Source organism: Alosa sapidissima, chromosome 18 (assembly GCF_018492685.1).
Source record: "Alosa sapidissima isolate fAloSap1 chromosome 18, fAloSap1.pri, whole genome shotgun sequence".
Lineage (NCBI taxonomy): Eukaryota > Metazoa > Chordata > Actinopteri > Clupeiformes > Clupeidae > Alosa > Alosa sapidissima.
The window spans coordinates 24,929,294-24,944,293 of NC_055974.1; the positions used below are offsets into that span (position 1 = coordinate 24,929,294).

At 46.7% G+C, this 15,000-nt stretch overlaps 2 protein-coding genes across 5 annotated transcripts in view; one reads left to right on the plus strand and one right to left on the minus strand.

Moving 5' to 3' along the window:
• The window catches only part of LOC121689637 (T-complex protein 1 subunit theta-like), a 23,381-nt gene extending 22,167 nt beyond the window's left edge, over positions 1-1,214 (plus strand). For all 4 annotated transcript variants that reach the window (XM_042069614.1, XM_042069615.1, XM_042069616.1 and 1 more), the window contains exon 2: positions 1-1,214. This exon is cut by the window's left edge. In XM_042069614.1, coding sequence (XP_041925548.1) covers positions 1-1,114 — 1,114 coding nt within the window. In that variant the 3' untranslated portion in view covers positions 1,115-1,214.
• The window catches only part of serpinh2 (serine (or cysteine) peptidase inhibitor, clade H, member 2), a 25,864-nt gene extending 12,344 nt beyond the window's left edge, over positions 1-13,520 (minus strand). The window contains exons 1-4 of the mRNA XM_042069617.1: positions 13,281-13,520; positions 11,951-12,612; positions 7,129-7,221; positions 4,483-4,715 (exon numbers count right to left, since the gene is read on the minus strand). Of these exons, the coding sequence (XP_041925551.1) occupies positions 4,483-4,715; positions 7,129-7,221; positions 11,951-12,602 (978 nt within the window). The 5' untranslated portion in view covers positions 12,603-12,612; positions 13,281-13,520. The remainder of the gene's footprint in view (positions 1-4,482; positions 4,716-7,128; positions 7,222-11,950; positions 12,613-13,280) is intronic.
• Between the last annotated feature and the right edge of the window lie 1,480 nt (positions 13,521-15,000).

Here is a 15,000-nt window from a genome sequence, read left to right on the forward strand (position 1 = left end):
ACACTCGGAGAAGGTGCCCTCAAAGCGAGCGTATGAGCGCTCAGCGGGGGTCTCCCACGAGCTGGAGCCGGACGAGGAGGACTGGGAGATCCTGAGCCTGGCTCTGGAGGACGTCCATCTGGAGGGAGAGGAGGGAGAGGACGCAGGACAGGGGCTGGGGAGGTGGCAGACGGAGGAGGTGAACCTGCTGGAGAGGCTCCGGGCCCAGGAGGACGGGCAGGAGAGGGAGAGGAGGAGGAGGAGGAGGAGGAGGGGCGAAACCATGAGATGGGCGGGAGGCGTAGGAGGGGCAGTGCTGAGGAAGAGCACGGCCGCCTGCAAGCGCCTCTTCAAAGGGCTTGTCCGGCTTGGCAGGAAGTACCTGGCGCCGAGGGGTTGGGGTCGCCACACGGCGGGGGTCCAGAAACACGGGCGGAAACTGCACAGGCTCACGGGAAAGCTACGCGGGCCTGGCGGTGCGTACGGGAAGCGGCAGCGCCCGGCGAAGAACGCCCGCGTCGCCAAACTGGACCCTCAAGCGGCTAGGCCCGTGCAGGCGAGCATAGCCAGTCGGGACGCCGCGGGCGAGCCCAGCCAGCAGAGCGTCACGATCACGCTGCACAGCCCTGACCGGGATCTTCTGGACCGCTGTGAGTCGGCCATCCGGGCCTGCCTGCGGCTCTACGGTGCCATGCTGTCCGACCCGCGGCTGGTGTCCGGCGCGGGGGCCGCAGAGGCGGCGCTGTCGGTCCGGCTCTGCGAGTGCGGGCTCCGCCTGCCGGGCCTGGAGCAGATGGCCGTGCACGGCTTCGCCCAGGCCCTGCTGGCACCAGCGCGCGTTCTCGGGGAGAACAGCGGGACTCCCGCCGACATGGCCGTCACCCGGCTGCACGAGGCGCTCCGCCAACGCTGCCCACGGAGGAAGGGGCCCCACGAGAGGCCGGACGAGGAGGACGGTGACCTGCTGGAGCCACTGGTGTGCAAAAGCAGCGCCCTCAAGAAGGCGACAACAGCGGTGCTGTCCATTATGTCCGACCTCCACAGCAAAACCCCAGGAGAGAAAAGAACCGATTCAGAGAGCCCAGAATTCTCACCGGCACCGGAGCCAGGAAATCAGCCCTTCCAACAGTCATAACAACGCGACAGGCTACAGTCCCAGAGATCTGATGATTATTAAATTACATTACATTAGATTGATTTTGATTGAGGAGGATTAAATATATGACTGAAAGAAATAATGTTAGTGTAGTTTCTTGATGAGGTAAGAAATCTATACTCTCTTTGGGTCTGGTCCAGGCTGCTGACATCCTTGTACTGCAGAGAAAACTGTAGTTTTAGCCCTTAATGCGTTTACAGAAAGGTAAGCCAATAGAGGACATATGAAGGCAGCCAAAAAACATAACACTGACTGGGTTTCCATGGACCTTGCGTATCCTGGTTATTAATGGGTTTTGAAGTTTTCTGATTTTGTGTATGCACATCCTAACATCATATCCCGATTTCAGAAATCCGAAAGAAACCTGTAGTAATACTGCAGTATACACCAAAGACTGCACCACAATAGCATGTCGTCTTTTGTAGCCAGTCTTTTTGTAATCAGTTACCGGGACACTAGTTTTTAATCAAGTGATATTATTATTCAAGGATATTAAATATTCAGGGATATTAATAACCAGATTTCCTCTGGATCCATATCCTGAACATGATCAAAGTCTAGATAAGCTTTATATCCAAGATACCGCAGTGCATGTTCACACAGTCATTGTTGGAGAAGAAGATACAAAGTGAACGGCAAAGCAAAACAAGAACAAGATATGTAATGTGTGAAACAGACTCAGATAATGCACACACTTGCTACACATTTGCATTATTTATGCTAAGGACACTCACAGCTTGTCCTTATCACTTTTAGAAACTAACCATTTTAAATTTGTCATTTTCTGACAGCTTTTTTTTGTCGCCAAATGTGCTGAGCACATTGTGGGCAAAAAAGTCCCCTGTGCTGGTGCTTGAAGGCTGAGTGAACAGGTGGCACTCACTTCCTGCAGGGAGAGGGCATTTACTAAATGTCAAACCTTGAGAGGCTGTCGACAGACAATCCAAACACACATCAAGTAATTTAAAAGAGAGATAAGTACTAAACTAATGTCAAAGTAGAGAAGGGTCAAATGAATTGAAACAGGAAGGTAGAAGCAGTACATGTATTTATCCACTGCCAACTGTGCACGCTGCCAGTTTTATCTCTATCATATTAGTTTTGGTTCTTTCAAGAGGGGTCTAAAGACATATCTGTTCAGTATACACTTAATTAATTAAGTGGTTCTTATGAGTTATGGTTTGTATATATTATGTATTTGTTTATTTTCATTAAGCTATTGATCATTGATATTACATTGACATTATTGTTTATTATTGCTATTTTCCTTCCCTCACATTTTAAAACTGTTCACTGTTAATTTTAAATATTGTATTGTGTTTTATTTGTATGTTTTGGAAAAAAGTGTCTGCTAAATCCCATAACCATATTAAATACACAGTTATTTTAGCCACACTCAGTCAGGACCACACTCAAGTAGTAACAATTGTGTGGAGAATATTCAGAAGTGCACACCAATGGCTCTTTTCCATTAAGGACGGGGCTGGCCCAAGGCCGGTGCGTAGCCTCTGTGTTCTGTTTCCATAAGGAACTGTAACATAAACAGTGCCTAGCAATTGTAAGAAGCAGTATCCTTAATTCTTTTGCAAAAGTTTTTATCCACTGCAGATTGCATTTCTTCACAAATGTAGACCCTTTTACTGTTTATAAACAGCGATGTCTTACTCCAGGGCCGACCTGAGGCCGTCTGGGCCACGGCCCTAGTCCGGCCTCAATCATGGAAATAGAAAAAGTCTGAGGCTTTACCCCAGACACCGGGGTTTTAACCCATAGTGCAGTGGTTCGTAAACTTTTTGTCAGGCGATCCCCCCAAAAACATGGGCCAAGTCTCATGACACCTTTCTCTAACCAGGGGAATTTGGTTTTGAAATGTTGCGAAATGGGTATTGGAAGCAGAAGCAGAATGTTTTTTTTCTCACAGGTAGGCTATGTCAACACCAAAGGCATTAATGTCTATGGCAGCCTTTGACTAAATACCTGACCATTGAAAATGTCTTCAATAAAATGTCTTTAATCCAGGCTGCAAATCATTTCGCGACCCCTCCAATATTTTTGGCGACCCCCAGTTTAAGAACCACTGACATAGTGGAAAAGGGCCATGAGTGTTTGTGGCCGATGTCTTTCAGAGAGGAACTTTAGTTGGAGGTGACTGGTAAATAAGTTAATAAGAGCATTATCTGAAGAACTGGCTACAGGCAGTCCATTGCACCCTACTGTAAACTCTAAATGAAGAATTTGGTTCCAAAACACTATATCTTTTTTAAAAACATTAAAAAGTCAGGCTATTTAATTGTGTATGTCAGGTATATATATATATAAGTATAAGTATATATACTCTTTTGATCCCATGAGAGAAAAATTTGGTCTCTGCATTTATCCCAATCTGTGAATTAGTGAAACACACACCGCACACAGTGTGGTGAAGCACACACTAATCCCGGCGCAGTGAGCTGCCTGCATCAACAGCGGCGCTCGGGGAGCAGTGAGGGGTTAGGTGCCTTGCTCAAGGGCACTTCAGCCGTGCCTACTGGTCGGGGTTCGAACCGGCAACCCTCCGGTTACAGGTCCGAAGTGCTAACCCACGGCTGCCCAAGGTAATATCAATCAAACGGAAATGTACTGAAAAATATTTATGAAAATGGATTAAAATGCTGGATACAGCGTTTGGGAACCAAACTCTTTAAATGCTACACTGGTATTTGTACAGTGCCTAGAAAAAGTATTCACCACTCTTGGATATTGTCCCCTTTTATTGCTTTAATAAATGGAATTCTCTTTCAGACTGAACCAGATTGTCCTTCAGGATTTCCATATATTTTGCTGAATTCATTGGATGAACTGCCTTTACAAGCCTTCCAGGGCCTGCTGCAGAGAAGCATCCCCACAGCACGATGCTGCCACAAGCAGCATGTGTCCACCAAATATAGCATCTAGTCTGATGGCCAAAAAGCTCAATGTTGGTCTCATCAGACCAAAGAACCTCTTCCATTTGACCTTGGAGTCTCCCACATGTGTTTGGGTGAACTCTAGTTGAGATTTGATATGAGCTTTGTCACTGTCCCATAAAGCTTTGACTGGTAAAGAACACAGGCAATAGTTGAGTGATCTGGTTGTTATGGTGTAGCATAAGTTACCTGCAGGTTCAGTGATCTAGTTGTTATGGTGTAGTGTAACCTACTGCAGGTTCAGTAATCTGGTTGTTATGGTGTAACATAACCTACTGCAGGTCCAGTGATCTGGTTGTTATGGTGTAGCGTAACCTACCTGCAGGTTGAGTGAGCTGTTTGTTATGGTGTAGCGTAACTGCAGGTTGAGTGAGCTGGTTGTGATGGTGCAGTGCTGCCTACCTGCAGGTTGAGGGCGCTGGTGAGGTTGACCTTGGGCAGGGACATGGCTATGCTGGTGGTGGTGAGTTTGCTGTGCCACCTCTGCAGCTGCTCCAGGGTCAGCAGCTTGTCCAGGCGCTCCAGGCCCTCTACGTGGAAGGGCAGCAGCAGCAGCATGCTGGACTGGCCACCCCACAGGCCCACCTCCAGCACCTGGACCATGTTCTCCACGTCCTCGTAGTGACGGTACACACCTGTGGGAGACACATGCAGTACCAGTGATGAATGAGTGGGTGAGTGAGTGGGTGTGTGAGTGGGTGAGTGAGTGAAAGTGGGTGGGTGAGTGGGTGGGTGAGTGTTATTGAGTTGGTTATATGGTTATATGTTGTCATGCATAGAGTGTTACAGTATGTTATTATTTTTATTTTGCTTTGGAATCCTGTAAAAGAACAGTCATGCTTATAAGGCCATTTGAATAAGTGAGTGAGTGAAAGAAAGAAATGGTGAGTGAGTGGGTAAAAGAGAGAGTGAGTGAGTGGATGGATAAAAGTGGCTGAGTGGGTCCATGCTGACTAATGGGGGAGTGTAATTCCAGCCATTCTGGGTCCAGGTAATTTAGTCTCAAGCTCATCCTCAAGCAGAAGAAAACTACAAGTCAAACACAAATGGACAACCAGCTAGATGAGGGCATTTAAACTGACAAAAAGTGGATTAAAATTACAGATGACAAATAAGGGAACTTAAGCATGGCTATCAAGTTGGCCAGATCTGCAGGAACTGATACTGGTGCTGAACCTACCATGGGCTTATACTGCCCTTGACTTAAAGTGTAAAAAATAAGGTAAAATCAGAAAAAAGATGTTATGACATTTTCACATTTCAAAATCAGTGTTATAAGATACATGAGATCCCTGATGCTGGGGAATACTGAAATAATATGAGAAGGTCTCTTTAGAACCATTGATATTCTCCAGTAGATGTGAGAAAAACCATCTGACCCGCCATGACCTTGATTCAGACAGAATTAAAGATGACACTTCTGAGTGGAAGGTGTGAGTGGTGTGGTGAGAGTATCACACAGCATTCAGAGCAGAAATAGTTTTTCATATATTCCAAGCGCAAATCATGCACTTATATATTTCTTACGCTCTCAAGCGCCACATCAAAAGTTTAAAAGTCCTCTCGCCACTCTCACAAAGGTTAGCAACATAAATGTTAACAGCTTTGCTTTAGAAATCGAATCAAAGGCGAGGTGAGACACCGACCGGTGTGTGTAGAAGCTGAAAAGGCCGACATGATTTAAACGGCTAATATGTTTTTTCTACCTTCACCGTTGTTTATTTCCCAGGACAACTGCCAGGCAATTCTTTTTTTCTCTCTCTCTCTTGCCATATTGCTAAAAAGTCCAGCATGAGAAGAAACAACATCAATTTTCTGAAAGATGGATCAATGAAACCATGTGGCTCAGGGCCAGAGAGGAAGTGTACGGAAAAGTGGCCTAAAGTGTGCTCAGTGTGATTTCGCCCGACTCCTAAAAAAAAACAAAAAAAAAACAACAAAAAAACACTTTGCCCACAGAATCTTTAACAAAAAATACACACCGACCGTCACAGGAAGTCCAATTTGACCTTTTTACTAAAGCGATGAACGTCTCAGGAAGAAAAAAATAAATAAAAATAAATCAGATTTGGAGCAGAAACTGCATTCACACGGTAAAGGTTGACACACCTTGCATCATTTATTCTTCCATGCACTCCTCTGCATCTTAATCTGTGAGATGTGTGTACAGAGGAAACTGTTCAGCAAAGACAGGCTGTGGAGTACTGGATGTGTTACAGATGCATAGGGAGGCCTACAGATGCATTGGTGACCCATTAGTATGGCTCATATGTTTTTCATTACAAGGAAAGCAAGTCTAAACTGTTGCTAAGTTGAATGTGGATGTGTTATGAATGTGTAAGAAACGTTGCACACTGATACATCTGAAATGCTTTATTAAAATCTTTACAATGCTGAGAAAATGAAATTACAATGTTAGAAAAGAGTGTGGACGCCTAGGATGCTGCACAATTGTGTGTCATTTTGCATATTATGTTGGAGCTGTTTTATATTAGCTTTTCAAAAAAGGCCATCACCAAGAGGAAATAAAATTACAAGGTTGAGTTTAGGTGAGGTAGGAGGTTTTCTAAAGACCTGGAGAGAGGACGTCCATCTATCCTTATTAATTTCACTGGCCAGTGTTATGCTAGCTATGTTCGCCCAGGAAGTAGCAAATGGTCCACTGACATCTTTAGAAATGTTGCCCCATTGTTCCTGCTGCCCATAACATTTTGGATACTAACTGAATGAAGCTACCCTACTCTCCAACTCTGGGCCACACAGTATAGCTGCTTCATTATGGAAGACATAATGACCATGATTACTTTGTTCAATACTATTTCATTAGATGATTACTAATTACTATTTGATTACTAAATTACTAAATGATTTTGGAAATATCACCAATTTTTTAAACAAAGGGGTGTGCTGGATTTCAAACTCAAGCTAATATGAGATTGTTGCAAAATGGAATGCAGCTAATCATTCTATTTCAATTATGTTTGTTAACATTGGAGGTCATAATTGACGATTAATCGTCCCCTACCCCATGGTTAAGAGTGAACATACCTGACCGATGCATCATGGGAACTCTTGTGTACTTGACTCCTAGGAAATTACGCAGGTCTTCGCTCGACTCTGCAAAGCCTCGGTCCCACAGACCTACACACAGACAAGAGAAAGAAAAAAAGACAAGAGACATGACCTCAAGAGACCTCGCTCTCTCTCTCTCTCTCTCTCTCTCTCTCTCTCTCTCTCTCTCTCTCATTCTCTCTCTCTCTCTCTCCCTCCCTCTCTCCCTCCCTCTCTCTCTTTTCCCTCTCCCTCTCCCTTTCCCTTTCCCTTTCCCTCTCTCTCTCCCTCTCTCTCCCTCTCTCTCCCTCTCTCTCCCTCTCTCTCTTTTCCCTCTCCCTCTCCCTTTCCCTTTCTCTCTCTCTCTCTCTCTCTCTCTCTCTCTCTCTCTCTCTCTCTCTCTCTCTCTCTCTCTCTCTCGCTCATACAGTAGGCCCACAGCAAGCAGCACTACAGCGGTGAAATATGCGCCAAACTATTCTGAGCAAAACCACAGGGTCAATTATACACATTACACAAAGATACAAAAGAGGGCAGAGAAGACACACACAAAGAGAGAGAGCTAAAGAGCACATACATGAGAGAGTGAAAGAAAAGAGAGAGAGAGCAGGGAGGAGGGGGGGCAATGAAGATTGGGAGGGTGAAATGAGGAGGGCCAGAACGCGTTATTACAGTCCATTAAACTCATTACCTGCGCTAACAAAGATGGGATTCGATAAAAGAGACTATTAGCGGGGATTACGGGCACACATGCTTTTCCCGGTAGACTGTCTGTCTGTCCCCACCTCGCTTACTCATCCCGGGCGGCCACACCGGTGGAAAAAGCCGGCTTCTGCAGCCGGCCACCAAACAAGGCGGGGGAAAAGGGATGGGGTCGCCAAAGGGGTTACGACAGGTCTATCTCCTTCTGTTGTATTTCATTGCATCAGAAAATGAAGTCCATATGCTCCGCACAAAGCAGGGAGATGGAATGGGGGTGATGTCGTTTTTGTATTTTACCACAGTACCAAAACATTGGGACACAACTAGGAGCTGAGTTGGGGAGGGGAGACAGTCTTTGTTGCATGAATTACTGACTGAATTATGTGCTGTTAAAACCACATAGGCTGGCAGTAATGTGTGGTAGAGTTTGCAAAATAGTAATTGTCCTCAATCCTCCAGTGACCTCAAGGGGCATGCTAATCGGCTAATATGGTGTTTTGATGCTAGTTGCAGCTGAGATCACAGAGATTGGCATTGCTGCAAAATGACAATTTTTTTACATTAAAACTGTGCATCCCCTGTCTGAGTGCTTCACACACCACACAATGCAGCGCCGGGAATGTAAAACGAAAACAGGATTGATTACACCACCTGAGTCATGATGAGAAACTGAGAAATCTGACATCGTCTGGAGGAGAAATGCAGAGAACACACAGGCTCTCTGGTTCGGACCGCAGCCAATCCTTGCGTACCGCACCTTGGCATGCGAATGGATCTGAAAGGGCCTGTGAAAACGCGCGAGGAGGAAGTCTAGCCTTTCGCTAATTATCAGGCCCTTATGAAACATTATCCTCTTGAAACATCAGCGAAAACAAACACAAAGTTATTACCGCCGGAGCAAGTCGGGGACTGAGAAGCAGGCAAGCGAGTTCCTACTACCTGACTACCCGAGTGCCTGGAATACCTCAGAGGATTTAGTGTCATCGCAAAATTTGGCAGTCGCTCAAAAGCAAACGAGAGAGAGAGAGGGAGAGAGAGAGGCAACCGAGATCTCTGGACGGACCCCGCGCCCAATAGTCCGGTCTAGACATGCCATGGAGTCAGGCAACGAGTTGGATGGCACAACCCACAAAGCCAATGGAGCTAAAGAAAGGAAGGAAAAATCCCCTTATTAATAAGCATACCCTAAAAAAAAAACAATGCAACAATTGTATCGCTACAGTCTCGGAAGAAAGAAAGAAGAAAAAGAAGAAGAAGAAGAACAGTCGCACCCATCCTGTTGACAAATATGAACCCAAACCACAAAAGACTGCAGGAGAGGGGGGGGAGGAGGGATGGGGGAAAAAGACACCAACCCCCAGGGAGGACAGCAAGGCCACCTTCCTCCTCTCTCATCGGCTACTTGATTAAGCGAGGCTGCAGAGTTCAGGGAGAGACCACAGGGCTGTTATTATAGGTTAAAATGGGCGTGCATTTGTTGGCGGTTTATATTTTCGCCTTTGTTGCGCTTATCTGTAAACGGGGCTGCGGGCAGGCAGGCTGCAGTCAGTGTTGAAAACCAGCTCTGTTTCTCACGTCTCTCTCTCTCTCTCTCTCTCTTCCTTTGCATTGTTTGTTTGTCTCTGGCACAAACAAAGGCTGAATTAATGAATAAGTGTGGACTGCATTTCTCTGGGTAGGCCATACCCAAGATCCCCCCACACTGCATGTCAATCTGTCCCTATTTCTTACTACTGCTCTACCTTTCTCTCTCTCTTTCTCTATCTCTCTCACTCTCTGACCTGCAATAGACTCTCTCTCTTCTTTCTCGTACTCTCTGTCTATCACTCTCTCTCTCTCTGTGTAACTGACTCTATTTATGTTGGTCTCTCTATCCCTCTCTCTCTCACTCTCTCTCTACCTTGATGTTAATCTCTGTCCTCTTTACTCTTCTAGCTTTCACATGTCTCTCTTTCAAACCCTCCCTCCCTCCCTCCCTCCCTCTACCCTCGCTCTCTCCTCCACCATCTCCTCTCCTCTCAAAGCCTCAGTGTTGAATGTGCTCTTTGCTCCTCTTGTACCCTGCCCCTCCCTCTGCTTGCTTTTCTTCTCCTCTTTCTCCCTTCATCTACGTCCTTGTCTAATTATCTCACTCTTCTTCTTCTTCTTCTTCTTTCTCTGTTCACCACGTTTCTTTCTCCTCCCTACCCACCTCTTTTTTCCCTCTCTTTTTCTTTCTTTCTCTCTCTCTCTCTCTCTCTCTCTCGCCATCGTCTGAAGAGCAGAGGGATAGGGAAGTGATGCTGAAGTGCTTTTAATTTTAGCCTTCAATAATTAACAATGAGGAGCGAGCAAGGCAACAAACAACACTAGACAGCTGCTGGGGCCGCACCAGGAGATGCTACCAATAACAATGTCGCCAGGAAGCCTTTTCAGCTCCCATCACCACCACCGCCACCCTGATGCAAATGGCCCCGGACAGAAAAGATATAACGGCTAAAGTAACCGAATTACTATAGAGCCATCGACCACCAGGATCGTTACCATTTTACAGCGACGAAATACACCGACACCACCACCACAACCCTCCCCAGCACACTGTCGTCCTCCAGTGCTGAATTGAATTTTCTCATAATCATATTCACGTTCCTCAATCCATTGCGCAATCTAATTTGTGTGTTTCATTGCAGACTTAATAGGCGCCGAGGAAACTTTGCACAGGCTCGTACTAATTTTTGTAATTAAGTCCAAACATGAAACAAAAGGGAAATTAATTAGATTGCTTATCAACATACAGTCGGTTGTCGCCGTTGTAGTCTTCGGGGATGTCTGTTGTAGAGGACTGCTCTGAAAGTCTCTCTTCTTTCATGCCTGTTTTTCTACCGTGTGAACTGACAATAGATGGCATGAGTAAAGACGGCGAAGGAAACGTTTTAAGGGCCATGTTAGAGCAGCAAACTGGATGACTTCATGCATAGACGTTGAAAGGAGACGGGGTTGTTTATCTTGTGAAACAAGAGAGAGTGATCCGCACACCATGATGCGTGATCCGTTGTTTATTTTGTGGAAAAGAAAATAACAACCAAACAAATAAAATAAAAAAGAGATGAGTCTAGACTTGAAGCAAGAACAAGAAAACACAGGGTCAAGGCGAAAGCATCCTCGAGCATTTTTGTCGAGGAAGAAAAGAGGGAGGCAGAAGACCTTGTCTTGTAGAGGCAGGAAATCAGAGACCGTGGGCAAAGGTAGATAAATAAAAAATAGCGGCCGGTCTAAATATAGAGGTTAAGATAAGATGGAGAGCAGGAGGAGAGGTTGGCGAGAGGGAGGCGCCGGGTCGAGCATACTGAGTCGGAGTCCAGCGGCTGGACACAGAGTGCTGTAGGCAGAAGGAGGTGTGTGTGTGTGTCTGTGTGTGTGTGTGTGTGTGCATGGACACTTGTTACTCAATTATTCACAGAGACATATCACAGCCCACAGGAAGATGAATAAGCCTTCACTGATAGGCCACACACTCATTACTTATCAGTGGCATTGGCTACCTACGATCGAAACACACACATGCATGCATGCACACACACACACACACGCGTGCAGGCACACACACACGCACGCGCACACACAAACACACACACTTCCTGGAGAACTTAGTTGTTATTTGTTGCAATGCCTTGTCATTAAGCCCGCAGACACACAATCATGAGAACACAATTATACTGTTTGCCAAGGATCCAACACACACACACACATATAGAAATGATCCTGAGGACAAAGAGGTCTATACGCACTTAGAATAATGCATACACAGCCTCATAGCTGTTGTGTTAGATGTAGCAATACAGATAGAGTGAGTGTAAGGCAACAAATTTAAACATCTCCTTTTAAACATCTTTCATTTAAACATCATCTTTCTCTCTAACGCACACACACACACACGCACACTTTCTTTCTGAATGTCTTGTGTGTAATGTAATGTTCATTAAAAAACTCAGCTGGGGTCTGGTTTGGAAGACACAGTCAATTCAACACAAAGGAAATGAACTGAATAAGAGGCAGAGTGCCACCCACTACTCCTGCTGCTCTCTCTGCAGGAGGTGCTGTGTTGTCGAGGGAGCCTCTCCTGCTCCCAGCCTCTTACCTTTAAATCTCAGCGCGTTGCCCAGGATCAGGGCTCCGCTCTGGGCCTGCGGCTCCTGGCTTGGCTGGTGGTCCACCATGACACCGCCGGTGGCTCCCAGAACCCAGGCGCGGAGGGCGGCCGAGTCCGACTGCCTTCCCCCTGCAGTGGCTAGCGGCACGTGGTCCAATCTGGACGCGCTGCGGGCCTTCTTCAGGAAGTTCTGGTCCGGCCCGGCGGCCTGCTTGGTGAAGAGGGCCGAGGCGCCGTGGAGGGAGTATGCCGTGTTGTTGGCCTCCAGCGTGGACTTCAGAGCCTGGGGGAAGTCTGCTGTTGTTGCTGCTACTGCCCTCTTCTGGCCGGAGGGCTTCAGCAGCTCCCGGATCTGCCCGGCGGTGGCGCCCTTGGAGGCTTCACCCAGGGCGTCCAGCGAGGCGGCCAGCATCAGAGGCGAGAAGAGAGCGTTGGTCTTCTGGGCATCGTCACCGCTGCCCGTACGCAAGGCGCGGTACAGCCGCAGCCCGATGGACCAGCTGGCATGGTGGCCGAGGCCAGCGGAGGGGGCACCCTGCTGTAGCTGCTGGGGGGAGGCGTCGGCTTTGGGGAGGCCAACCCCCAGCAGCAGCACAAGCAGAAGAGAGAATGGAACTGGTCCAGACGCAGCAGGCAGCATGGCAGTAGTACTGTGAGAACGGAACAGGGAGGCAGGCGTGAGAACATAAGCAAAGAAGGCCAGTGTATGTATGGCACAGTCAGATAATCATACCAAAAGCTTCTCGGGCAAGGTCATGGGCAAGATCTCTGTGTACATCTTTAGATCTCATGCATTATTCAAGCTGTGCACAACTAGTTTTTATGTTTTGTGGCACGGAGCTGTCGACATTACTGAAACTGTGTAATACCATGCCATGACGTGAGATTTATGGCTACTTAAATGTTTGAAGGATAACTTGTCATAATGCCCAAAAGCTGCCTACATGATAATGGAATAATTGACTACCCGAAGCTATAGATATTAAGAAAACTGAGCAGCGGGTAGCCTACTCTGTTCTCCTAAATAAATGACAGGTTCTCTGTTACACATGTGTTGTGATACAAAGCAGCCTCAAAAAAGGCTCGAAGCGCGCTGATTTATTACAGAAAAGCTTCGCTGAGTCTTTAATCTATAGCAAAGAGCTTAGAATAATTAAATCCGCGAGTCTTGCAGCTGAGTAAAGCGAATCATGTCTATTCATTCAACAGGCTACAACCTTGACATCATCATTTCAAGACAGCAAAACGCTTGAGTATGGGAGTTTGCGCGTTGAATTACGATCAGAAAGTGGAAGATGTCTGCGTAAATTTACCGTACATTTATTAAAACGGTCCCGTTTGCTTCTCCGGCCGACCACGTCCACTGGTTGCGTGTGCAATGAAAGGGGCTTTATTTATCTACAGACGTGGCATAGGAAGTTCTTTCCTACTGCTTCCCTGAACTTCTTACGCCAGATCCTACTAATCCATTCCAGGCATTTTCCTGAAATTTCTATCATTCCACTGAAGTAGGCTGCAGGCAAATTGAGCTTTAAACTAATTGCCTGTGGAACGTACGGCAACCGATTTTCTACCTTCAACTTTTGTTACCATAGTCATTACAGTTAGCGTCAACAGTACACTTCATTTGTTGGCTGGGCGGTTTTTTGCAATAAACTTCTGCATTTGCGCGAGCTTCGACTCGGAGGAGGAGGAAGGGCCTGATTTGAGTGGAGGGGTGTAGTTACCTGGCTGGCCTGGTGGGGTCGCCAGCGTACTGCAGCGTATCGGCGCTTTGTGTGGTCGGGCTTTCCCTGAATCCCAACCACTGGGGCGAAGGATCATATTGTTCCTCCAGCTTCCCTCACGTCCATCATTCCATACCACTCCGTTCTCACATTTCTACAGTTTTGCTCTTTTCACCAAACTGAACGTCGGAGAGGAACTTGTTTAACATTCACACGGAATGTGATATTAGATAGGCCTAAGACACACACCAGTACGAATCAATAGACCAGTGCGATGCAACAGTAGCCAGACAATCGATTGATATAGCCTACAGATAGCCAAAAATGGCTGAAATTAGAAGCAGCAGTTGGGAAGAGAGAGCTGATAAAAGTGGAGGTCTGCCAATGCATCCCAAGCCCTCTGAACATGACAAGTCATAGAATGAGCCAATTATTCCCACTCTCGCTGATCAATAACGCACTTGGAGAGATAGCCATCAGCAAAAAACCACCCCAAGCACAGTGCACAAACACACACACATACACACACACACACACACACACACCTCAGAGAGAAAGAGAGAGGGAGAAAGACAGTACTGGATTCTGGTCAAACCACAGCTGTCAACACCAATCCACAGCATCCTAACGCAGAGAGACACACACACTTAGTTGAACAAGCAACGACCATGTATGCATGCTTGTGGACATACAGTATTCTCAAGCCTTTTCCCTTGGATTACTGTTTGTGTCAGTCACAGAAAAGCATACATACTGTACACTCATAGACAAAAACTGAAATACACTTTGTCATTATTGAACACAAAAACACTGAATACATGCACGCACACACACACTAACACACATACACACATACTCTCTCTCTCTCTCACACACACACACAAGCATTCTGTCAAAAAACACAGAACACACACTCAGAAGCTCTCCCTGTCAAAACTCAGAACCCCCAAACAGAAGCACAAACACACACACAAACAAACCAAACACACTCACACACAGTCACCCTGGCAGGGCTGATCCCACCTTAACTGGTCAGGGGGGAAGCTGTTTGTGTGATTGAGTCGCTGGTGGGGAAATGCGTGCCTGTGTAAGCGGCGAGCTCTTAACCAGCACCAGGGGACCCGTAGCCCCAAGGCCTCTCTGAGCGCATCACAGTCAATGGTCCCCATAATGAGGTCCGACACACACGAGCAGCGCAGGTGATTCATCCGAACGGGACCGCGCGCAACGTCTAAACGAGTCCCCAGGGAAACAAGCAAAGGGGGGTAGGGGGGGGGGGTGCATGAGAGAAAGTCACGGATATTCTGCAGG